This window comes from Plecotus auritus (assembly GCF_963455305.1).
Source record: "Plecotus auritus genome assembly, chromosome: 4".
Classification (NCBI taxonomy): Eukaryota; Metazoa; Chordata; class Mammalia; order Chiroptera; family Vespertilionidae; genus Plecotus; species Plecotus auritus.
Window position 1 is genome coordinate 16207987 of NC_137775.1, and position 27422 is coordinate 16235408.

Below are 27422 nucleotides of genomic sequence, written 5' to 3' on the forward strand. Positions count from 1 at the left end.
AGGCCAGCAGAGGGGGCAGTTAGGGGTGACCAGGCCAGCAGGGGGGGGCAGTTGGGAGAAATTAGGCTGGCACGGGGGGCAGTGAGGGGTAACTAGGCCAGCAGGGGCGGGGAACAGTTGGGGGCAACTAGGCCAGCAGAGGGGGCAGTTAGGAGTGACCAGGCAGGCAGGCAGGTGAGCGATTAGGAGCCAGCAGTACAGGATTGTGAGAGGGATGTCCGACATTCCCCAAGGGGTCCCGAATTGGAGAGGGTGCAGGCTGGGCTGAGGGGACCCCAGCCCCTGTGCACAAATTTCATGCACCAGGCCTCTAGTAAAGTATATTTTTCACCAAGCCAGTTTAAAATAGATTTTGGTCTTTTGAGGACAAAACAATTCTAATTAAGAAATCATTTGAATTTGATACACAGAGTTGAGAACCACTGATAACTTTTCTGTTTTGATTTTTAAAAATATTTTTTTATTGATTTCAGAGAAAGGAGGGAAGAGGGAGAGAGAAATAGAAACATCAATGATGAGAGAGAATCATTGATTGGCTGTCTCCTGCACACCCCCTACTGGGGATGGAGGCCAAAATCCAAGCATGTGTCCTGACTGGGAATCAAACCATGACCTCCTGGTTCATAGGCCTAAGCTCAACCACTGAGCCACACCGACTGGGCTCTGTTTTGATTTTTTTTTAATTATTTTTCAGCCAGTGTTTCCAAATGAAAATACATAATCTGGAACAGGGAGCACATTAAGCCGTCTGCATTCAACCTGCACCTTAGTTTATCATGATTTGGGGAAAAGAAACATACAGAGCTAGAGAGAAAAGAGTCTGGAATACAATGGACTTAACAGCTTTCCATTCACACACACCTCAATTACGTATCCAGTTTTACTTACAGGTAAGAATGCAGCAGCTCTGAGATTATTCTTGCTCTAACAAGGACGACTTAGAATGGTTGGGCCTGTGCTGAATTGTCTCAAACAGCCTTTTCAGTCCCCATGAGGCTGATGCCAAAATCTGATCTCTCGCCTGTTCCTTAGGGCTCTGGTCTTACGCTGTTCTTTTCATCATCCTGGTTCTAGTTTCCTTGCCTTGATGTAGACAAACTCTTTTTTTTTTTTTAGCAGCACATGGTACTACAGTTGCCTGACACGGTGGGTCCAGAACTCACAACAGCTGCGACTACTTGGGAAGTACATTTCTGGGTGATTTACCATATTTCCATTTACTTCTGCTTCCTCAGCCTTTTTCATCCTAATGACACCTCCAAGCCCACTGTCTGTTCGCTCTGGGCTTTGTTACCCCGTCACCACTGATCCGATCAATACTGAGAAAGACAGAGTTCCGTCGGAGCTGGAGGGCAGCACACAACCGTGCAGCTATGAAGCTGAGTTCTGATTGAGACTTATTTAAAGAGGTCCAAAAATAAATGTACCTTCTTAACAATGTTACTGTGACCTACCTAGTAACCAATATTCTGAGGCTATGAATTCTAACAAGTTTAGTTACCTTTCCACTCTCCCTCCTTTTCTCCCCATATTTTTTTCGGGCACTTAATGTCCAGCCTGGTCTAAGTTGCTGAAGCTGCCAGCAAAGATGGATGCAATGAAATCTGTGGCACGGGAACTTGTCCATCTATCTTACTCACGGTGACTCGATGCAATCTTCTCAATGGCCTAATCCTAAAGTCTTGAATATTTATGATGCTCAAATTTCCTGGCTCTTCCTTATTCACCCTGACTGCAAAGAGCTATTGTGGATTTCAATAAAGTGAGAAAAATACACAATGAAGGAACTGAGTTTAAATTTACTGGGCTCTTTTTGACCTGAGAAGCTTTAGGGCAATTTAAAAACACAACTATAAGGAGGATATAATTTGTTTTGCTCTAAGTAGAGAAGAGACTCTTCCTCTGCCACTGACATGCAATAGGTACAATCTTACAGAAATATCAGTCATCATATGTGGTCCTGTTCAAACTTAATGACAGTCCCTATTTCAAAGAGCAAGTACAAATTTAACAATTTAAGTGCATTTAAATAAAAATGCTTCCTATAGACACCAGCAATTGAATTAACAACAAAAGCCTGATAACTTAGTTAATATAACTTAGCTAAATATTAAATACATCTGAATGGGAAAGAATATTAATGAAGATGTTAATAAAGAATAATTTAGATGAATAAAGATCAAATGTTTCTGAGACTATCATTCTAGATTACAAAATAAAACTTTTTAAACCACAATTTTTAAATCTGAAAATGTATAAAATAATTCATCTTAAAATAAGGATAAGCTTATAATATCACTTCCCTAGTAATAACATTAAAAATGCTTTCATTTTTCATTTTTTAAAATATATTTTTATTGATTTTAGAAAGGAAGGGAGAGGGAGAGAGAGATAGAAACATCAGTGATGAGAGAGATTCATCAATCACTTGCCTCCTGCCCGCCTCCCCCCTCCACACTGGGGATTGAGCTTGCATCTCCAGCATGTGCCCTGACTGGGAATCAAACTGTGACCTCCAGGTTCATAGGTCGACACTCAACCACTGAGCCATGCTGGTCAGGTGAAATCTATTTTCTTTAGTCCACTTCAACTAATGTTTATAATTACATAGCGTTTGTACCCAAGGTAGGGTACATAAGATGTTTCCTTAAATGTTCATTTTCTCATGTAGCTTTGTAAATAATATTATTAAAAATATATATACTCACGTGATTTTAAAATCAATTTTGCTCCTAGTAATTCTTCAAGAAGATATTTGTATACATGGTTTTAAACACATACTAGTATATCCCTTAGACTATTTTAACTAATAAGCGTTACTGACATTTTTTAAAAAGTATCCTAAATAACTATTTAATGTTTTTTTTCTGTTGATTTGAGGAATCAAGGCAATACCTTAAGAAACAATAATTAAATAGCTTGGTGGGAATTTGCAATTTATGTTAATCATTACATGAAACTTAATTTTAAAATATTCCCACAGGAAAATTCAAGTAAAAAAAAAAGACAGATTCTTTATTAAATACTAGGTATTGACTCATGGAGAATTTTATATTTTTATAGAAGTTAATTTATGTATAAGTAAGAAATCATTATTTGTTTGTTTTTCTCTTCCAATTGCAATAGACATATACACAAACTGTTACTTCCAGATAATGACTAGTAACTGATTAGCTTAAAGTTTGGCTTTGCTCTAGGCACTATTCATTAAAGATCAGATATAAAAAGACTATGTTAATTACCTCAAAAGACTAATAAACTAATCTAGAATCTTTAACCTGAATGTAATGGCTAAAGTCTTCCTTGACTTCTTGAGTTCTCATCTTGGATTTGTGAGTCAGGAAACCTGTCTTTCCTCCTCTCCATAGCTTCATGACCACTTTCATTTTCGGATGGCTTTGTCACAGTCGTGTCTCACTGGTTTAGCTCTCTCTGGTTGGTCAAATTAATATTTTCAAAATTAACATACACTGAGTGGATTTTACCCCACACCGTGAGGTGATTATCATCTGCTCAACCAAGGCTGAAGCTCCAAATTTGGATCCCACTGTTTGTATCCAGTATTCTAGGAAGAGAGCAATAGAAGCCAGCAAGACCTCCTCTAAAATAAATATTCCCAAGATATTGCTGCTAAACGTGGGTAGCAATAACTGAAACATTGTTATTGTGTCAAGTCTGGTTTATGTGTTGGCATTTTCTCAGTTACACTAAAAGTACCTGAGGATAGTGTTCCTTACTCCCTTGCAGACATAATTTCTACTCTTTCCTGTAGGAATCTCTGCCCTTCTGAGACTCTTACTCCATAACTATACCACTTTTTCCTAGCCTTACTGTGCCCATCTTTTGAATTTGTGAACATCTCATTCACATAAGGATCTAGCTATTCCTGCAAGGGATTCTTGTACACCACATCCAAGCATACCCAGGTAACTGTACTTCTTCAGGATCCTACATGCTACATACTAACTGAATATGCTTGTGCCTCCAAGATTATCCTCCACACTATCTCAGCCACCATGTCCCATAGTTACTACCTAAAAATAAAAACAAAAACAATTCAATCTATATATATAAAAGGCTAGGTGTCTGTCCAGTTTCTACGATATGCACTGACCACCAGGAGACAGACGCTTAATGTAGGAGCTGCCATGATGCGCACTGGCCATTTAAAAATAAATGGCACCACAGACCTGGTACTAACTAACCAACACTTGGCTTTCCCTAAGTGGGACACAGGCCCTGGCACCACCCTGGAGTGATACCCCACTGACTCATAGCCAACCCCATGGCTCAAAATGCGGCCCATAGCCCAGCCTTCCCCAGAAACGGTCACTGTGGGCACCGTGTAATGATGTCACGTAGCAACGCTTGGCTTCCTCTCCCTAGCGACTAGCCCCATTGGAGTTTCTTCAGCCCAGAAACATGACTTGCTTTACAGCCAGATGCAAACATTTTACAGGTCAACAAATGTTTGTGAAGCATTTTCCCATGCCTCATCTCATTTGATCCTCACAGAAGTCCTGGAGTAGGTAGATAGGAGACTTGGTAGAATCTTATTGTCTTTTCATTAGCAAGACAATGGAGATTTAGAAAGTTTAGAAATGTGAAAAGTAGTAAGAAATGATGGAACTTGAAAATGACTTCAGGTTTTCTCACTGCGCAGAACATAGTCAAACACCGATACAATTAAATATTTTACCCTTTGTTCTCCCTGCATGGTCTACAATAATAATCTGCTTCGTGTTGATATTTACTGCTGGGTTGCTGACAATTACCTGAAAGAAGTTGGGGTGCTTCACTGGGCTGGAAAAAGTTTAGCTAAATCAGAAAGCAGGTCAAATTAAGCAAGTTTATTCTATAGCTATGAAAGGGTAAGTTGACTCATGCATGCACGATACATATAAAGTTCTTACTGGCACCAATCGCATGCATGTGTTTCAATCTGTCATTGTTGATCGTGAATTTGGTTGACACCTCTATTATAGAGAAAGGGTGAATAGCGATATTAAAATATTTCTCCTAATTAATTTCCTTTCAATGTGCACGAATCCGTGCACCGGGACACTAGTAATAAAATAAGAAGACAAATTTAGAATCAATAAATCTGGCCATGTGGAGAATAAAGATCATGGGTATCTTCTTGGGGCATTTCCAAAACCACAGAATTCAGCCCTCATTCCCACAATCCCAATTCACATTGGTCTGTGTGTAGATGGATTCACACATCTATTGAAGAAGGCATCAATTAAATAATCAGCTGAAAACAGTGGGATCAGTTTCACTGGAAAGAATTGAGTATTTCTTTTCCTAACTATAATTGATCTAATCATTAAATATTCTATATTAAAAATAAATTAAGGCTAAAACTCAAGTAAAGTACATTTAAGTTAGGCTGAAGATCAATATTAACACAGAGAAAGATTTTAGTTTCAAAAGTGAAAAAAAAAAACACAAAAAACACCAACCTTTTTTTTTCAAGGGAGGCTCTTCTATTTCTCCTAAACCAAGACAGAAAACAATAAATTAGAAAATCCTTTAACATAGTATAATATTGCTTCTCTATTTTCCCATTTTATTTTTTTATTTTTAAAAAACATCTATTTGTTTTGACAACAAAAGTCCTTATATTACTTTGTTTTCAAAATTCCAGTTTTTAAATATAAACTTTGTTTAGGTACATTTATTAGACATAGTTCTACTTTTATGAGTTCAATAAAATTGTGGCCGTGATCCAAATTATACATCATAGTTCGTATATCATGTTAATTTCAGTTCTCTATTGTTCTTCTCCACCTCTCACTGGGGCCAAGCAAATACAAATTCAGACAAAGTCATATAAAGGGCTAAAATAATAGGAGCTTTCCTGGTAGTCAAGGCTGAATACATGATGACTAAGGTTGTCCCTAAAAATGTTACTAAAATGCAGAATCAAAATACTTTGTCTTTTCACATCTATTCAATAGTACTTTATGTGTAATTTGAGTTTATTTATTTTTATTTATTAGTATATGAGTACATATATTAGTTGCATAATTGTCATAACATTTAGAATGTGTCCCTCTATTCTACGCCTCCATTTAATTCAATAAATGTACTTTTGATTATGATTTTAATAGGATTTGACTAAGAACATGACTTATGTGCATAAAACATTTATATGTCTATTTAGTTTTACAGTTACTTCAGCTTTTCTAAGGATAAACTTGCAAAACAGCTATTACTTTCCTCCAAGAAACATATAAATGTTTCTATTGTGGGTTTATAGTAGCACAAAATACGACCTTCTACTATAATGCTACTTTGATGGTAGCATTTACTATTGACATATTTTTCATAATTGCAGATAAACTATAAGGTGAAAGCCAAATGAGACACATTTACTGCGTTTGGCATTCTGTTGATTCTCTATGAGCACTCAGAAGTACTAGTATATTCATTTTGGTTTAGATAGATTGACCCAAGTTCTCATTTTTGCTTAAATGTAAGCAAACCCCTGGGATGGATATCTAAAATTGGTCCCAGCAGTTAAATATATCTCTTTGCTCTTTGTACCTGTATCAGTGTCCTCGTCCCCTTCATCATCTTCTTCCTCATCACCCTCAGACGAGATGATGTCAGACAACAAAGAAAAGAAGCCATAGACCCAGTCCGTAGTTTCCTCCACCGCATGATGTACGAATTTTAGAGGATCTGAGCCAATCTTGGAAATAGAGCTTGCTAAAAGTAATTTTAAAAGAAGAAAAATTTATAGTAATTCCCCAAAAAACTAAGAAAAACTTTTCCAGATTTGTTCTTTTGACTAAATGAATGTCAATTTTATGAATTTAAATGATCTCTTGGCTACATTTTTTTTTTTTGCTCAGAAATATAAATTGCATTTTTTTTTTTTTAGTAAGCACATGTATTCAATTAAAAAGAAACATTACTGGGTAACTGTGGTTCAAATACTATGGGGTAAACAAGAATGCAGCTGACCTTGAGAAATTTTAATCTAAATAAAAGTTTAACATGGGAAAAATTAGAAATATATTAAAATAATGTATAGTTATGCTATCCAAATTGCAATATATATTCTAAGTTATGGATGGTCAGGAACAGATTAAATCATGGTTGGCCCATATTGTACTGGAAAACATCATGGTAAAGAAGACTTTAAATTTTCAGATAAACTCTAAGTTCCAAGTTGACTTAAGTAGCTGTGACTAAAATAAGACTGATAAGTCCATTTATTATCATTTGTGATACAGTAAGAAAAATGTGGAATTGTCAAGGTAGTGATCATATTGAGCTCTGGTTAGATTCAATTTGTTTACCCTTGTTAGATATCCCAATACCAAAAAATTAAAAAGTTTTTGAACTTCTAATAACTTTAATGGATAAAATTAGAAAACAAATGAAGTCCACAAATTTGTCCTTCTCTTGTTTCCTAGGAGATATAAAGTATTTGCAGAATGAGATATTAAATAATAAAAATGTAAGCAATTACACATTTTAGGAATTTTCAAAATTATAAGAAAATTTCTCTGAAGGGGCAAGAACAGTATTTAAGATTTGATTGAAGAGGTGGTCTACCCAGAAACATGTTATACATTGCACCTGATTTTTCATCAACCTGTAATTAAATTTTAGATTTATGTTTTCCTTAATTTAATAGTTTTTCAGAGATTATTTTTTCTCTTTGATATTTTAAGAGACCAGAATTATACCAACATATTATATTATCTAAAGGTTAAGTACTTCAAAATTAGTCTTTAACTCTGATTGTGATAGGAAGTCACGGAAAGAGGAATGAAGTGATTTTACTCATGTAATGTCTTTTGCTGTGTTGAGTATTGGAAGAATTCCAGCTTGGAAATAGGAAGATCAGAAAGGAGCCAAATGAAGTAATCTGGCAAAAAAATTACCATAATTTCTATCAGGGTTTTAACAGTGTGTGGGATGAGATGTGATCAGATTCTGAATGTATTTAAAAGATAGAATTAATAGTATAGACTGACAGTTTGCCTGTAGGGTGTGAAAGAGAAGGACACAGGATAACTTTATAGTTTTTGGTATAAGAAACCATAACAATGGAAATGCCATTTACCAAAATGGGAGGAACTGGAGAGAAGCAGCAGGGATTTTAGGGGGAACATATAAGTAGTGAGTTTCAGACTTGTTAAACTTGAGTTGCCTTTTACACATCTATATGTCATATTGTATAGCTCACTATGATCTACAAAAGGGAAGTCCTCACTGAAGATAGAAACTTGGGAGTTTGACAGAGAATAGAAGATATTGAAAGACATGACACTGAATATGATCAACAAGAGAGTATATCCAAGAATGCTCCAACGTTTAGAATATAGAAATAAGTCAGAGAAGGAGAGATGAACAGGGAAGGAGGGAGGGAGGAAGAGAGAGGGGGGGAATTGAAACACAGAAAAAAAGAGCGTAATGTACTAGCTGTACTAGATAGATATGAAGTGAAGAATTGTTTTGAGGATGAATGATCACTGACAAATGTAGCTGATAGGTCAAGTGAGAGTGACTTTTAGCTTTAATGATGATGTCACTGTCAATCCCAAAGGACAGTTTCAGTGGGATGCATTCAAGACCAAATGGGAAGAATCTAGAGGCAGTAAGTACATTTTGCTGTAAAGTAAATGGCAGAAATTTGGAAATGGTTGAAGGAGGACTGGAATCATAATGGGTTTTCTGTTGTTGGTACTGTTAAAGAAGGAAGAAATATTCCATTTTTATGCTGATGGGTAAGATTCCACAGAGAGGGGGGAAATGATAAGAGAGAGAAGATTTCTGGGAAAATTTTAAATTTTATGTTCTATTTGAGGAGATTCACAACCCATTCAAGGACGACAAGTTATAAAATGCTGGCCTCAGAGAAACCTATCTCTAGGTTTCAGTGTCACTGTAACTTTACTCTTTGGTCTTTATTTTGCTACATTCTGGAGAGTTTTGTGTGAGCAAGGTATGGTAGTCTGAATGGATAGATTAAATCTCAGAGAAAGGAAATGAATGGATTTTATCATTGCAATTGAGAATTTTAAAAGAATTATATATATGGAACTGGATAGTACTGACATCATTAAAGACATTTTAGCCCTAGTATATTTTATATCTAATGGAAGAATACTGCAAATGGGGTTTTTATGATCTGAATAGATTGAGACCATTTATCCATTCCTGTTCTTTCTAAGTGTTCACTGAGGAACATAACAATAAAATCCAACAAAATAGACATCTGTTTAATTATCCTTATGCTTAAATGTATTATATAAACTCTGCAGACATATATATATATATATATACAGACATATATATATATATATATATATATATATATATATATGTATATATATATTGCCTGGTTTTAAAATAGTCAAATTAGGCTACTTTTATGAAGTCAATGTTGCTGGCTTGAGATCAGCTTCTGATTTTTAGCCACTCAGACAACAACTTTAAAAAATGATAGATATGGACTAGATATAGATATAGACATAGACATAGATATAGATACTGAATAAGATAGCAGTCCTCAAGTTAATCCTTATTCCTTCCCTCGGACATCCAAATCATTTCAAAGGGAATAATATACAATGCAACTAAACCTTTTATTAATGTCTTCCTTTTTAAGAGTACTCAGATAACTTTACTTTCTTACCTCTCCTGTTTTCATGAGTTAAATTACATATATCACAGTGAGGATCCTCGGATAACAACAGTAGGTAACACTTATAGAATGCATATTACCTGTAAGATATCATTCTAAGAACTTTACAAATATTAACTCACTTTTTCCTTTTGATAATCCAATTTGGTAGCTATATTATTTTATCTCTATATTAAATATAGAAACACTGAGACACAGAGTATTTAAATAATATGGCTAAAGTTACAGAGCTAGCAAAATGATGGAGTCTGATTTTGTACCCTCCAGAGCATGATTTTTAGCAATTATGTTATACTGCTATCAAACAAACAATAACATGAATTCACAATTGTTTCTGGAATAAGATGTTGGATGCGAGATTCTTGGAGGGGTTTTCTTGCTGTTAAAAGGAAGAACAAGTTGTGGCATGGTGTCAGAGAACCTGGAGCTGCTGTACCATGTTATACCCACACGAACTGTGGCTGGATCACTAAGAAAGGCAAAGGTTAAAAATGAAAGAACTTGAGTCCATGACATTGCTGAGGCACTGAATTACCCAATGTTGGAATAATCACCTGCTTCCAGCACTTCTATTATATGAGATAAGAAATGTTTCTCAGTGTTCAAGTACTCTTAATAGTATCTTCTTCTTTTTCTTACAGAAATGTATACCACCAGATGCAGGGAAACTGCTTTAGGCTCCTTAAGATCAGTAATTGGATTCTTGACACTCATAAAAGAGTGCCAAGAGAAGCAAGAAAAGTTTAAAGTTAAATAAGATTTTTATTTGTTCTCTGTCCTTGAAGCCACACTTTATAGATTCTTAAGTTTCTAAATATACTAGGGAAATTGAATTAGTCATTTTTTCTACTTTCCTTCTAAAGAACCAATTCCATGGTTTCACCATTATCTTTGACCATCAGTCTTACGTCCTTTAAGCTATATTTGACTCTTCTGTATCTTTCATATCCAGAGAAACATCAGCAAATGATGGTTACAGGCATGGGCTCTGAGCTCACATTGATAGCATTCAAGCTCAAGCCTCCCTCCTCGGGCAGTGCCAAACCATATTGGAACCAGAAACAAAAGGAAAAATTGGTAAACAATGATCCTGTCTTCATTTAAAATTTTTGATATTTTGTAATCACAGTTGTTTGCATTGATTTTGAATTGTTAAATATTGCATTAAAATATCATTTATTTTAATTGATGAATTTTCTAGAACACTCAAGTTTTACATGCAAGTTAAGTTCTTTACCCACCTCAGTCTAGTGCTGGTGCTTCTCCAACTAATAGCTGTGTGATGATCAGAAAATCAGCTTTTACCATGTTTATACAATTCATCGAGACCTCTGCTTTTTCCAAAGTCACTAAGCTAAATCAGGACCACAGTGCCTCATGCCAATTATTTATATATTCAGCCTGCTCATAATCCAATTTATAATATGCTGAGTTCTGACAAACAGTGTTATATAGTGGGGGGGGGGGGGAGAGAATCTCAAAGCGCGCTGTGCTTCCGTTTGCTGAACTGTAAAATGACAATAAGAGTAATAATACCTCACAAGGAGTTATGAGTGTTATATGAAATAATACATACAAGTCACATACCACAGTGCCTGGTAATTAATCAGTGTCAATGTGAAGAAATAAGCAAGATTGTCTTTGAATCTAGAATAATCCAGAGGCTCTTCCAAGTTTGCTAGCCAGGGCTGGCAGCTTCCCTTCCCTCAGCACCAGGCTCCGTATATGATCTCACCTTCTCTCAGTCTCCACCTACTATAGGACTGCCATTTCCAGTATCCTCTTGGGTGTTTGGCACTTTAATTCTGACTGTATGGTATCCATTCTCAAATAAGTTATCCCCCAACCCCGACACACACACCCAGCTATAAGGCTGCCCTCCTGCTTTCCTTATCAAACTAAAGAGCAACTAAGAGAAGGGTCCCTAGATTTGCCCATCTGCATCTGTCTGAGCCACTACGTGGAATGGCAGGAGAACAGGGGTCTCAGTCATCTTCCGATTCTGCTCAGGAGTCTTCAGGAGTCTCTGCCTGCACCGGAAGATCCTTACTGAGCACAGAGAGGTAAATTTCCGCAAGGCGACGCAGCTACTAAATGGTGGAGCCAGCATTCTAACCCACTGTTCTAGCCCCCAGAGCCTGCATTCAACTACTTTGGTTCTTGTCTTGAAAGTCATGTATTTGTTTTTCTTGTTTTGTATTTTGCTCACTTGTTTATTTGTTTTTGCTTGCTATATATGCTTAGCAAATACTTTTTGTTTAGATCATATAAATTCTATTGAATGATATGTGTCAGGCAGTAAGCAGGGAGATAGATATATTGAGATGAGTAAGACTATTTTTACCTTTGTGATACTTATGGCCTAATCAGGGAGACAGAAGTTTAAAAAGTATTATAAATGTAAATCCTATCACTATCAATGACATCATAAACTAATATTTTATGAAGAAATGCTATGCTCATGACTCAACATTCAGAGTGTAAAACAATTCTACCACCCTTACCTTTATTTACTCATTTATGCGTCATTATTTTACATTAATATTGGTTCAAATGTTTATTGAGCTCATATGTATAAGCACTAGAAAAAAATCAAGTGAATGAAATAAATAAAGCTATTTGCTATTCTTTTTACAAACCTAGCAGGTCAGTGAAGAAAGATATTAAATAAATAATGAGACCCAATTAAATATATACAACTTGGAATAAATGCTATGAGTAAAGAGTAAAAAATATAATGAGGAATTATGATAGAGTGATATGATTTTTATTGAAAGTTCAGGAATGATTCTTTTTAAGGAAATGAATTTAAACATAGTACTGAAAGATGTATAACAGCTGGTCTATCAAAAAGTGAGTATTAACATATGCTATGATTTATAATTGTGGATATAGATTGATATAAGTATAAATCCCAATACAAGCTCTCATTTGCTAAGGTTTCAGCAAGTGATATAGGGCATTGATATCATACTTTTAGGCTTTCTGACCTCAAATTGACAACCAGCAAAAACCTGGGGTCCAGCACAGAATTATCAACTTTTGATTTATAAATAAATAAATGACATTAATAAACAGTGACAAAAACAATATTTGTCATTTTATCAAAATTTCAAAGGTTACTTTTAAGACCAAAATGCAGGAACAATAGAATTAATAACATTTCTTTAAAATGAAAAAAATTCTTTTCTTTTCTCCCCTCTTGTTTCATGAAGAATCAACCAACTTTGATTAAGGTCTGGCAATCATTGGACCACAGAGCCTCCTGCTTCCCTAAGATATTTATAAACAGATTGGAATTGTGTAAGGAAATGCATTTTCTTAAGTTTAGTGACCAAAATGACCAAACAGTCCTGGAACATTGAACAGAAAATGTGGAATATGAGATAAGACTTGAATCAGAATGAGAAGCACACAAAATGTTAAATATTCTTGAAAACTCAGTATACATGAGAACGGATAAAGTCTAAAATGGTGCATGTAGTGTCTCAGTATTCCAAGTCTCCTGAAATGTAATAACATATTCATACATATACAGACACACAGACATCTCTATAAACACACAGACACACAGGTACCTATAAAAATACATATATACATACCTGTTAAATGTTCAATTTACACATTGTGATTGACTTTGGGTCTTACCTGAATCATTTTACCCTTCTAAGCTTAGTCTGACAAACAGTGCACCTGCTTAACTGGGCTAAGTGCCAGGGGAAAAGAATCAGGGAAATTAATTTCCAAGAGCAGTAGATAAATGGCACACCTCATTAGAAAATCTATTTAAAAGGCACATCAGGAGCTGTCTGCTAGACTTTCATAAGAAATTGATGCTTCCTACCATCATGTCCTTGCTGGCTCTCTTCTCAAATTACTGATCTTACTTCCTGGTAATAAGATTCAAATTCTAGTTACATTTAATGAGTGCCTCCTACGTGCCAGGCACATATGTTTTACATAGATTAGCTTATCTAATTCTTACGGAATTGTTTTGAAATAAGTATGTTTTGTGGAATGCATGCAAAAATTATCAAATGTTGTTTGAGACCACGTGGTATTGCCATATAATGATTTTTTTCCTTCTTATGAATGGGGGTGCTAATAAATTATGACCCTCATTCTTAGGCAAGAAGAGCCAAGAGTTACTACTTTTTTTTCTTGTACATTCTGACCTAGAGGGAAATCAGAACATCCACTAATGCCTACATTTATGACCATTTCTCTAGAAATCCTATTTGTTTATATGTATTGCTTAGAGAAAAAGTTGTCTCTGTATAAATAAAGAAGTTGTAAGGAATTTCAACCAAATCCCACAAATTTTGGTCCTGAAAGAGTTATTAAATTATTGGGGCACCCCTGTGATTTCCGGAAGGGCTTCCTGGCTGGTTTGCAGAAATTTGGGGCCAAGGCCTCCAGCAACCTTTGTGACCCCCTAGCCTCAATTACTGAAAAAGTAAGGCTGTCCTTCCTCTTCCCTCCACGCCTCCTATCTCCCGTAACTTTGAGTTTCTGAAGACATTCATCTTCCAGGAGAGAACTAAAGCAGGGTGGACAATACCTGGGCAATCAGGCATCTTGCTTTGTGCCTGTGGTCCTGAAATAAATATTAATAGCTATTCATTTCACTTTCATGGGTATCCCTGTCTTGAATGATAAATTATAGTCATCCTACATGGTAGCTTTGCATGCTGTCAAATCACTAAGCTGGAACTACAAGTCCCAGAATTTCTTTACAAGTATTTCCCAGGTAAGTTGGGCACAAGAGAAATTTGTACGAGTTTTGGGAGGTAAAAAGGAAGTACTAAGCCATCGTTTATTCTCTGAAGGTGGATGTAGGGCAGGTGCTGTTGCAGCTCAAGCACATTATCTCCGATATGCTGGCTGACCCTGACATGTGGCAACAGACCGCAGCGTGCCGGCCAGTTGTTACTGGACCGCCTCCTTCAGCATCTCCAAATCCTGGCCAGGTGTTTGTGCAGATTCCTTTGTGAAGGCACCAATTTATCCTGCTGCTCACCCACGTCATCATGATTTGAGGTGGTGTGAGTCAAACAAGGGTTCCATTTTGTCCTTGTCAGTTCCGGTTTGTCCATAGTTGTCCCTATTCTATTTCTATTTCTGCCCTTCCCAATGACGGGGTTCAGCACACCATTTCCTAAAATTTGGCACCTTGGCATACTGAATTTATTCAACTGAAGGAATTTGAGGAATGGCAGATACTAGAAGGACTTTCTGATCTTTCCCTAAAGCAGGTCATAAACCCTCATGTGAGAGGTAGCCTCCTCGAAGGAAAGGAGTATCCTTACTTCCCAAAAACCAGAGGAGTCAAATGAACAGGCCTTGCTGTTTGCCTCAATTTACAACACTTAGCTCATAACTCTTTTATCCTATCACATTTTCCCACCACTTTTCACTCTTCATCAAACTTAGGATATAACTGTTTAGGATTAACTGCTTCTTAGGACCTTTCTTTCCTTATGAAGGCCCCAGCGTCACATAAAACATGCCAAATAAATTGGAATGCGTTTTCTCTTTTGTTGAAGGGATCCCAGCCCAAAATTTAGAAGGGTAGAAGAAAAAGATATTCTTCCTTTCCTACAACAATTTGCTCATTGCTGACTTCCGACCTAGCCTGGACACATTGCAAATGCCTTCAAAAATCATATAATAAGTCCCCTATTCTGTATCACTCATAGTGATTCTATTTAGAGCAAACTCTGACAGATATACCACAGTGTTGGTTGGATACACTTTGGACATTATAATAAAAAATGAAGGGTGGGTAAAATCTGTTTTCTAGTAACTGTTTTGGTGTCCTATAATTTGTCTTATTTGATAACGAGAATCAAAGTCACAAATTTTACAATCCAGAAAGCAAGGTGCTATCTGCATTTCACGGACAAGGAAATGCAAGTCCCTAGTCATGTTATCTTGCAGGTTTTAGAGCTGTGGAGTGAACCCAAGATTTCTGAAAGAAGCACTTAAACGCCAATACCACAAATGCCTCATAAGCAAATTATGTACAGGTAAATCAGATCAAATTCAGAAAAGAAGGAATTGTGAAGGTTGCTCAGTACTTTTGAAAAATATTTTTATTTCCCTATGAACAGTTTTTAATATCTTCAAAGCCTTTACCTATTTTTCTAAAGTGCCAGAGAGTCATAGAGCCCAAGGACAGCTGCCTTTACTGTTTGGCCCTCAGAGGTATTTCCAGTGTGCTTCCTTCTACCACTAGCCTTGTGTTTTAAGCATTTGCAAAGCATATTTCAAAGATTGTTATGTAGAACAAAAGATTCATAATCATAACAATATTAATTCCTAGTAAATGTTTGAAATGTATCCATTAAAACACGATGGAATACTACACTGCTATAAAAAAGAAGGAATCCTTACCATTTGCAACAGCATGGATGGAACTGGAGAGCATTATACTAAGCGAAATAAGCCAGTCAAAAAAAGATAAATATCACATTATCTCACTCATATGTGGGATATAATGAACAACATAAAATGATGAACAAGAATAGATCCAGAGACAAATGGCAGGGGAAGGGGGCGGGGGGTTAGAGAGCAACCAAAGGACTTGTATGCATGCATATTAGCATAACCAATGGACACAGACATAGGGGCAGTGGGGGCTTGCCCAGGGTGGGAATAGCTGGGGGGTGGTGGCAGGGCCAAGCGGGGAAAAAGGAGACATATGTAAAAATTTAGAGATAAATAAATAAAATAATAATAATATTTGAAACATAAGAATAACTTTTACATTTTGAAACTCTTGAAGCAAATGATTTTATTTCTGTGAAAAATCAACATAAAAAGGGCAGGTTTGAATTTGCTAAATAGAGCAAAGAAATTAGAATTGCAATGTGAATGGATGTGTCCCATCCAACCAACCAAAGATTAATATGAGTTTTTTGTACTACAATTATACAAATGCTTTGAGCTTATATTCTTTGGGTTCCAGAAATCGAACATTCAAATTTCAATTATCTAAAACTATTTGAACTTCTTATCTGAAGAATTTATACATTTCCCCTATAAAATTTCAGCTTTGTAAATTTGTTTTCATTACAAATCCATTGGTGAATATTTACTTTCTTAGATGTGGCCTCATGAGTCATCTTACCACATCACCTTTCTGTTCGAACCTATCATAATTACAGTATCTTTTTGTCAACTAGAGTATTGGATGGCATCCCATATATGTAAGCATTTATCTAAAGCTGTATAACTTAGCAAAGTAATTTTCTGAAGGTGAAATATGTGGTAGCCAGCCTCCCAAATGGCCCTCAATGATCCTTGCATGCTGGTACTTATACCCTTGCACAGTCTCTTCAAACATTAATTGTGTAACCAAAAGGGTTTTGTAGGGGAAAAAAGTATGTGATTTCTAAGCTTAAGGCCTAAGAGGCATTGTGGTGTCTACCTTGCTCTCCCTTGAATCATTCATTCTGGAGGAAGCAGCTGCCATGTTGTGAGGACACACGAGCATTAATGGGCAGCCATGTGGGACATCTTGCCAGTGGCTCTAAAACCCCAGAAATCATTCAGCCCCAGCAAATATCTTCACTGAAACCTCAAGGCATACCCTAAGCCACAACCACCCTGCTAAGCCATTCCCAAATTCCTGACCCACAGAAAGAGTGTAAAATGAAAAACAGTTATTGTTGTTTTATACCACTTACTTTTGAGGGAATTTATCATGTAACAATAGATAACATTACAAAACATAACAAACAGCATTTCATCTTATAAGCATTTTACGATTTTTACAATCTAATTTTATTAAACTTATTAATTTTTAAAGTTGTTCAAAACTGTTTGGCTGAAATGAAATTTTTATGGCATATTGTTTCTTCATAATATAAAAAGTTGTTTCAAAATCCAAATGTCAGTATCATTCATTCCTTTAAGCAACATGTAGCAGAACACCTACTGTGTGACAGGCACTCATATACAGAGATATATAAGACCGTCTCTTCCTTGGATAGGTTTACGTTTCTGAGTGAGATAGGTAAGTGAACAGATCCCTATAATACAATGTGTTAACTGATTTAATACAAGTGCCAAGATATGAAGGAACAAAAGCATGGTACGGAGGATTCTTCTTAGGATGCCTGAGAATGTTTCACACAAAAAAAGGGTGAATAGAATTTCTCTAGATAGAAGATTGAGGAATGAGTCTTTACTAGTGATACTCATATTTATACAGTGTTTGTGATAAACTAGGTTTTGTTCTAAGTACTTTAAATATATTCACTTATACACTTTTCTTAATCTTTTTACATGGGTACTATTATAATCCCTGCTTTATAGGTGATGAAACTGAGACAGAGAGAGGCTAAGTGACTTTTCCAATATCCAACAGCTAGAAAGTGGTAAGGTCTGGATTTAATACCAGGGAAATCCAACACCAGGGTTCACATTCTTAACTATTTTAATACACTTTCGGCTGTCTCAGTGGGGTTGGGAGAGAGGAACCGTATAAACAGAGGCACTGAGAAGTGAGGGTACGTTTTCCTAGAGAAAGTAGTGATATGACTGGAAAACAAGGTGCATGAGCTGAATTACAGGAAGAAAATGAAGAACTAAGCCAAGGACTTCGTCAATATCATGTCAAGGAACTTGCACTTAGGCAACAGGAAATAGTTGATGAAACTTATGTGTTATGCAGATACCTTGGGAGTAATGTTAAAGGGGAGAGACTGGATGAGGGAGACAAGAAGCAACTGCATTAACACCCCGAAAAGAGAACCAAGGTCTGAAGTGTAGTAAAGGAGAAGGGAGCAAATATCTGAGACACGGAGTAGCCGCCATGGAGCACGGTGACTAATCAGATGCCACACAGATTTAAGAGATGACGTGCAGGTTTCTTTTTATAGGGAATGGATAGTGGGTTAGGTCATTGATAAATATAGAAAGCTGGAGGGACAAACCTCACATAGGAGATGTGCTTAACAAACACTTCTTAGAAGAAATGAAATTGTAGTAATACAGAGGTTATTTTTTCCCTATCACATGAAATGCCAATCACATAGGCATTATCCATAGCACCTAGTTACAGTGGTCCAAGGGAATTCTACTGTGGATCAAAAGTGTGTTTTTTCACTTAAGTAATCTAACCTGGAAGACTAATGGGTAGCTGCTCATTCTATGCAATTAAGAACAAATTGCATTCAACAGAAATTTCTGTAAAACACTTTTAAATTATTAACTTTACAAATATTAGATTCACATGCAGTTCTTAACATGTATTGTAAGCATTAAAGATCTATATTTTATTATCATATTTGGTTCTAAAATTTAAATGAATGAAAGTTTAAGAAAGGAAAGATGAAATGTTACAGTCAATATAGGCTCAAGGGAAATAAAATCTTTTAGATCAGTGGTCGGCAAACTCATTAGTCAACAGAGCCAAATATCAACAGTACAACCATTGAAATTTCTTTTGAGAGCCAAATTTTTTAAACTTAAACTTCTTCTAACGCCACTTCTTCAAAATAGACTCACCCAGGCCGTGGTAATTTGTGGAAGAGCCACACTCAAGGGACCAAAGAGCCGCATGTGGCTCGCGAGCCACAGTTTGCCGATCACGGTTCTAGAGTAATGTAATTCATTGTTTTTCCATTTAAAATTCTAGGTCAGAATTTTGTATTATGGGCAGTTCCAGAGTATATTCTTTTAAGAGTTCACATTTCACAATATAACAAAATTACAGCCCACTTAGAGCAGAGGTTTATGGCTCTGGGTGAATAGCCTTTTTTGCTCAGGTTGACACCACGAACATAGCTCTAGCTGTTAGCTGATGCTTGCTTTAGCCCAGCTACCAGTGGTGCAGGTGGGCAGGGTCATCTCAGTCACACCTCCACATCAATAAACCCAAATGACAGAATTTTACAACTTTGCAAATGTATATTTGTATTTCTTTTAACAGCCATTTTCCTAGTAAATTCTTGATAAGTAATTGCTTAATGCATAAAAGACAATAATGAAAAATAGAGGGTCTTTGAAGATATAGAAAGCGACTTATAGAAATTATAGCTTCTGGATCTACTACTGAGGGAGGGAAAATGGCGATGGGGGGTGGGCAGTACAAATATGAAGTGCTCTAATAGATTAATGCAATATTTTTCCTGGTGATAAAAAGTGATTAAGCAAAAACTCATTCACCTATTTATTTATTATTTATCAAATACCTGAGTAATTCCTTCATCAAGGAATGCACAGTCAATATAGTGTATCAATGAGAAAATAAATAAATATAATTTTAAAAATATAAAAAGCCTTTGAACAAAGAGATGAATGATATACTCAGAGATTGAATTGTCATAATGAAAATTTATCTTCACTTGTGTTTTTCCTATTTTACTGCAAAACACATGAACATTCAAGATATAATATCTCATTATAAGCCATTCTGGGAAAGCCCTTTTAACACTCTTTATTTTCAAGAACTCAAAATAGGATGTTTTGATGGGAGGAGCAAAGATATGTCTGAAAAGGAAGCTTGAAGCCACATGGTGGCAGGGCGGGGGGGGGGGGGGGGGCTTAAAAATACTTTACACTCTTTTCCATTTGTCCAAAAGCTTTTCATTTTTGCCCAGCTGTTGTGGTTCAGTGGTCGGCCCTTGAGCTAAGAGGTCCGTGGTTTGACTCCTGGTCAGGATATATGCCCAGGTTGTGGGCTCGATCCCCAGTGAGGGAGTTGGTGCAGGAGGCACCCAATTGATGTTTCTCTCCCATAGATGTTACTATCTCTCTATTACTCTCCCTTCTTATCTTTCTAAAATCAACAAAAGCTCTTCATTTTGTTTTACATTACCTACTGTAAAATTCACAAATTACCTTTTATTAATGGTTGATAAAGTTCCAGTTCCAAAACTAAGTACACCCAACTTTTTTAATCATTATATTCATGAGATTGTAACATTCAGCCTTTGTTCTGCTCTACAAATAAGAAAATCTATTTCACTTGAAATCAATGAGTACACCAGTCAAAGAAGGAGAATAGAAGGAGAACAAAAAAGAACCTAGACTTTGGTGACCTAAAAGCACATTTGTGGGGTGCTGTATTTATCACATTAAGTTGGGGTGAAGAGAAACAAAGCCAGAACTGGGGAGAACATTGTTTCTATTCGTTAAAAAGCCAAATTTCATGGATCTTACCTGAAAAGTTTTTGTAATCCACTAAATCAAACATCACAACGGCAACAGCTGACCACGTGATGATCAGAGCAATGACGAGCAGCCAGGCTGCCGGGGAGCTGAACGTGGTCACTATGTCTTCGGTGACTGTCCTCTTCAGTACTTTTCCAGGGGCCTTGGGCACGGATCCATTCTTGTTGTCGATAACAGTTGTAGTGGTGGCTGCATTTCCTAACCAAGCATTCAGAAAGGAGAATTACCATTTAGAAATTTACATCAAATGTTAATGACAAAAAACAACAACATAGGTTATGCAAATATATGTAAGTGGCTTATACCATTTTCTCTAGTAGAACACACTTCTTTAGTGGCAGGACCATACCTCGCTGCCCACTGCCACATCGCCTCTTCCTCAGCATTCACCTTCCTGCCTGAAACCCATATGCCCTTAGAATCAGCATGCCTTGTCTCCCAAGTTCCATAAATGCTGCCATCAAGGTCACAGACCTTACCATCATCTTGAATTCATTTTTGCTTTTCCCTTACCACCTCCAAAACCACTACATTATGGGCAATGGGCTTTTTTGAGTCAAGCTGCTTTTTAAAGCCCTTTTTCTTTATTTAGGCTCCTATGCCAGTTCTGAATGCAAGCAAAAGCGTCTCCTCTGGGAGAGAAACAAAATCAGTAATAAAATAGTTTAAATGGATGAAATTCCTTCTAGATATCCTGGTTTAACTGCATACCTGACCCTTTTATTGAGGCCATTCATTTTTATTTGTAAAGGGGCACAGATCTAAGAGAACAATGTGGGAAAATCTTAAATATAGTAACCTTTTTATTCCTGCTTTCAAGAGTCTACATGTTCATGAGAGACAATTTTAAAAATATAAAAAATAAATAGGTAAATAAGTAGGCGATCCTTTATAATCTCCCCACCCAGGAACAAGCAATACAACTATTTTTAGATAAAATGATAAATCTAAGCCCATGTTTTTAAAAGATTAAAAAGCTGATGTGGAACATCAGTATTAAAATTATTTAATTAAGATTTTAAAATGACTTTAGGTGAAAATTTGCAATCATGACAATGAAACTCCTTTCTTTTCTGAAAAACTACGTGAATATATATCCCAAGTTCATGAACTCAATTTTGTTGAAATGACAGCAGGATAGAAAAATACCTTTGAAAACAGATTTTACAGACTGTACTTGAGATGGTGCTCCAAGAAGGAAAAATTAGAAAGAAGTCATATCATATCCTCTCATTGATTTTTGTGCCAAATTCCCATCACTTCTAATGGCAGTTCTGAAAATGGATGAATGATAGGAGTGCTTTGAAATGTGATTTAAGACCCAAGTGGGGCTGCAAGTGAATCAACCCTTTGCAATAGTGATTTGCAAGAGAATAAGTGAATTATAAGTGTTTAAGAGAGGCCCACCTGAAAGTTGATATGTTGCTAACTAATCTCCAGTTTTTTAGCTTCTGGAAGGCTTCCTACTACCGCTATATGGAGAACACTGGGAGAACTGCTTTTGCACTTCAGATTCACTTCAGTGTACTGTGTATTTGAGAGTATTTCTGCAGACAATATGATACACACCTGCTTGGTATCTTGAAATGGAAAGAATAAATTTACAGAGATTTGATAGAAATTAGCTGAATCCTTGTCACATTTTTAAAAATCAGAAAAATTTACATATATATATTTATACATATGTATATAAATTTCAAATTTTATTTTACCTTATAATCCTGCCAAAACAGTTGTTACAATATTTTAAATAGATGAAAATAATATGGTAAATTATTTTTTATATCTTCTTTGTCTTCACATCCTCATAATTTCTACTTAGGAATTAATGAAGACTCAAAGGTGACAAAAGTATGTTTTGAGTACCAAATGCAACACCACAAGCACTGTGAAAGCTATCTTGCTTAAAGGAAATATGTGTTGCCTTTGTTATAAAAACACAGGAAGTTGTACTTTTCATGTTCCATTCAAATTTACTACAGAAGCCACAGAGCCAAGAGGAATAAAATCGAGGAGAAATAAATTGCCTTCTCTGACAGCTGGTCAAGATAAATGCAAAGAACAGTGTGCAATCTGAGATTACTTAATATTTGAGAAGCCCTTTGAAGATGATAAGAGCTAGTTATAGATTTGGCGGAAAAACACGGGAGGTAAATACTACTGAGCAATTTGACATGGACCTCGCTTCTTGAAAGTTGGTGTCTCAGAACAGGAGTAGAGCAGCTAGGCTATGTAATAGTACTTTCCATGCCTGCATTTTAATTCCATTGCTTTGCATTTTATACAAATAATTTTGATTGCCAGGAAGCCAAAATCAGTTTCAAAAGAAGTGGGGATCTGGCTGCAAGGCCTCGTGACTCTGTCCATAAAGTAAAGTGGACGGCTCATGCAGTGGTTCCAAAGACCAGCTTCACAGTCACCTTATGCCTGGAAGAATAAATCATATGCCTCCTGGAAGAAGTCACTTAACTTCATCATGTCTTATTAATCAGAGGAGGAAACTGCCAAGTGCATTTGCCCATTATTATTCCTATGGGATACTGGCAATACAATCTCTTCCAGGATGTTCAAGGAGAACACTTATGTTCTAGAATGGTATAAATAAAGTACTATATCCTCATTACATAAAAGCATTAATTCTGAAGTGTGTATTTCACTAGGTGATGTGGTTTCTGGAATACTTAACCAGTATATTTTTTCTCCAACAATTAGAGAACAAAGGAGAGAGAGTATGTGCTATCATGATATTATAAAAATATATTGCATTCCAAAATTGTGTTAAGAATCTAATTCCCAATTATAAGTAAGAATAATATTTGATATATTTTTAAAGTATGCCAAAAAAGTGTATGTAAAATAAAAATGTTGGAGAAACTATTTCAAAGATCTTTTGGCAAATGTAGTTGAAAAGTAAAAAAATCTATCTTTTAACTTACATATTTTATCATCCTAGTTTTTGCAGAATGTGTACATATCATATACATATATCTGTTACAATTAAATTATTTTTTCTACAAGTGTATATAAACTGAATGAAACAGATTTTGAGAAGCAAGAAATACCATAGTAATTTATAAAAATAAATAATCCTACATATTCTACTAGATAGATAGATAGATAGATAGATAGATAGATAGATAGATAGAACGTGGAAATAACCTAGAGTAATTTTTAGAAAAATACTGATTCGAGGCACATAAAAACAAAACAAAACAACAACAAAAACCCTACTCACTTTCAAGGTAACAAGTGCTTTGTCTCAAACCAGAAACTGGTCTCTTGCCAATTTTAATAAAAGCTCTAAATTGTCAACTTTTCTTCCAGATTCTGTGAGATGTGATCATTATAATATTTCATAGAATGATTTGGCCACCTAATCCACCTGCTGAGGTGAAGAGTTATACAGTTATTTTGTATAGAGGCCCGGTGCACGAATTCTTAAATGGGTGGGGTCCAGCCAGCCTGCCTTAAGGGGGCCCATCGGGCTGGGCCAGCGAGGGGAGGAGGGGCTGAGGGCAGTTGACCGGCTGGCCCTGCCCCCAATCAGGGTGTTAGGGGCCTATCAGGGGCCTGGCCACCCGGGGGGGGGGGGGGGGGCGCGGTCGGGGGCGGGGGAGTGATCGGGGCCCAGATCAGGCCAGTTGGCTGCCTCAGTGCATGTCATAGCCACCAGTCGTACCAGTCGTTCCGGTCATTCTGCCATTCCGGTCACTGGGCTTTGAAATATATAGATTATTTAGCACTCCTTTCTCTGTCCACCCACTCCCTGCACTCTTCCAGCATGTGTGTTTTGTTTTTTTTTCTAGTGGTGAGACTAGGAAACGAAAACACTGCCCCAACCCCCAGCCACAGGAATAAGTGTTTAAGCCCGATCACTCATATCACTCCCTCTTGCCTAGGAGAGTGAAGTGCAGGGAAATCAGAGACCACCACATTTTTATGGAAGTATTGGAGGACATTCTCTTTCCACAAGGGATGCTAAACTGGTGGGGTCCTCCAGTGCCCCTCTAGCCCACCAGCTGGATAGTGTGCTGCAGCACAGAAAGTGGCAGGGTCCAGATACCACTGGATAGGTTCACGGAGCCAGCTGTGTTTAGTCAAGTTTATTTCTGGACTTTCCAATTATATGAGAGTATATCAACTGCTTTGATTTGGCTGTACTTGCATTACCAGCCATCACAAGTTCTGAGTGACCCTCTTGCTCCTGCGCGGAAGGCAAATGATTATTTTACTTCATCTGTTGTATCATAAGGAGTGATGGGCCAGAATGATTAAAATATACAGCTTCTTTTAAAAATTATTTTCATTTTAGAAAGAAAACATCAGATCTCACTCTTGTTTCTTTAGTGGCTGCATTGACAGGTTCTAAATGAAAGATGTTTGGGGTATGCAAGGTGAGTTGCCGACATTGAGGTGCTGTTACGAGGAAGAACTTGCTCTTGCTCTGGGTGAGTGAGAGGCAGGACCTCCCTCCCTGGGCAGTGGTGCTGCACTGTGACCTGCTAGCCCACTCTCCAAAGTCCTCACTGCAAAGTAATGGATGTCCTTTCTTGTATTCGTTCCTGTAAGCCCAGTTTCCCCGACTTTTTGAACTCATTTTCCACGTAGTAGTTATTCCCCATTCGGATGCCAGTTTTCTAACAAATAGCAAATGAATTTAAAGGTCAAAAGCAATTATGAGTGCATATTGGAGGACACTAGAATTAATTTTTGAAACAAAATGTATTGAATTTCTAGCGTATTACAAGTAAGATGCATTGCTTTACCAATCTAAAGTGGGCACATATTTCTTATGATTTTTTCTCTATTAAAAAGATAGTTTTATTAAAACTCCACTGTTACAATCCAACTCCTCTTTCAAAAATCACCTCAAATGTCAACTTTATAATGCTATTTCCTTGATATTTTAATTTTTTTATTTTTATTTTTGATAATTCTTTATTGTTGAAAATATTATATATGTCCACCCCCCCCATTGACCTCCTCCCTCCCCGCCCCAGGCCTTCAGCACCCTATTGTCTGTGTCCATGGGCTATACATATATGCATACAAGGTCTTTGGTTATTACCTCCCACCCAACCCCCTCCCCCGCCTTCCCTGCGATATCTTTTTTAAATGAACACTATTGTTCTTACCTGTAACATTTTTTGATAATACAATGGTACACATAAAACGATTCTGACTTTCATATAGCCCTTTGTTTGGTTTTCAATAATGTTCCATGTTGGAAGCAAGTCATCTATTCTTTGATAGCACTTAGCAAAATAAACACTTATTTTACACACTGAAGCCAAAGAAACACTTATTATAATGTGAAAAATTCCTAAGTTTTGTTAAAAGAAATCAGCTTAAAAAAAGTGTTGTGTTGAATGACCTCAATATTTCTGCATATAGAAGGGTGTACCTAGTAACATTTAACCAGAGAGAAAAATGAAATGTAAAACAAAATATATTTTTCTGACATGAGAAAATGTTGAGATGAGAGCTATGTTACTGATGTAAAAGCATATATATTCAAGTACATCTCATAAGTAGTGGGAAGTTTAACTGGTCAAAATAAGGCCACAACAGAGTAGGGTAGAGAAAAAGATATGCAATCTCTTGATTGAAAAAAAGCATATATTTGCTAAATAATGTCAATAATTTAGCTGAGACATTTATTTTTAATGAAACAATTAGAACTGGCATCTCAGATGTTACTTAGGTTGTTTAATCTCTAAAGGTTTAAAAAAATCTCCAACTGGGAGGGGTTTCTACAACCAGATTAGGCTGAGTAAATGTGTAGATGGATAAGAGTGCTGACAATAAACTTAAAAATGCGTGATGGTGCATTGTCTTAATCTGCTGGACCTGCCATAGCAATATACCACAGACGAGGGGTCTCCAATGACAGAAACTTATTTCTTCATAATTCTGGAGTCTGGAAGTCTCACATCAGAGTGCCAGCATGCTGGATGCTGGTAAGGACTCTCTGACTTGCAGATGGTTACCTTCTCATTGTGTCCACACATGGCAGAGAGAAAGCGAGCTAGCAAGCTTCCTGCCATCTCAGTTTGCAAGGGGACTAATCCTATCATGAAGGCTCTACCCTCGTGACCTCATTTAAACTTAATTATCTCCCAATGTCCCTATTTCACAAGTACTATCACGACTGGAATTAGGGTTTTAACATATGAAATTGGGAGGACATCGTTCAATTCATAGAATGCATATTTCTATTTGGATATTTTATAAGGGTTCAAAATAATATTAATATATTAAGCTAAAAAACCACAACTATGTTAATAGAGTTATATCTTTCATGTTAAAAAATAAATGTAGTATGAACTTGGAGAGGAGAAGATGGCAGCTGGCAGGATGGAGGTGAGGGAGAGGAAGTGAGTGAGGGTATGAAAGGAGAGTGCGTGGATGTGTGTGGTGTGTGTGTGAGTGAGTAAGGGACAGTTAAAGCCCCATAGGAGCAGCAGGGGCTGGCAGACCAGGCTCTCTTGGACAAGGAGAGACTACCACCACTGCGGGCACTCCCCGGACTGCGGGACTCCATCGTGAAGGGGAGAACGGCCTTTGT

At 36.6% G+C, this 27422-nt stretch overlaps 1 protein-coding gene across 3 annotated transcripts in view; it reads right to left on the bottom strand.

The window, feature by feature from the left end:
- The window catches only part of TRDN (triadin), a 301414-nt gene that overhangs the window by 236641 nt on the left and 37351 nt on the right, over window positions 1-27422 (bottom strand). For all 3 annotated transcript variants that reach the window (XM_080663584.1, XM_080663583.1, XM_080663585.1), the window contains exons 2-4: window positions 20843-21052; window positions 6553-6717; window positions 5466-5498 (exon numbers count right to left, since the gene is read on the bottom strand). In XM_080663584.1, coding sequence (XP_080519710.1) covers window positions 5466-5498; window positions 6553-6717; window positions 20843-21052 — 408 coding nt within the window. The remainder of the gene's footprint in view (window positions 1-5465; window positions 5499-6552; window positions 6718-20842; window positions 21053-27422) is intronic.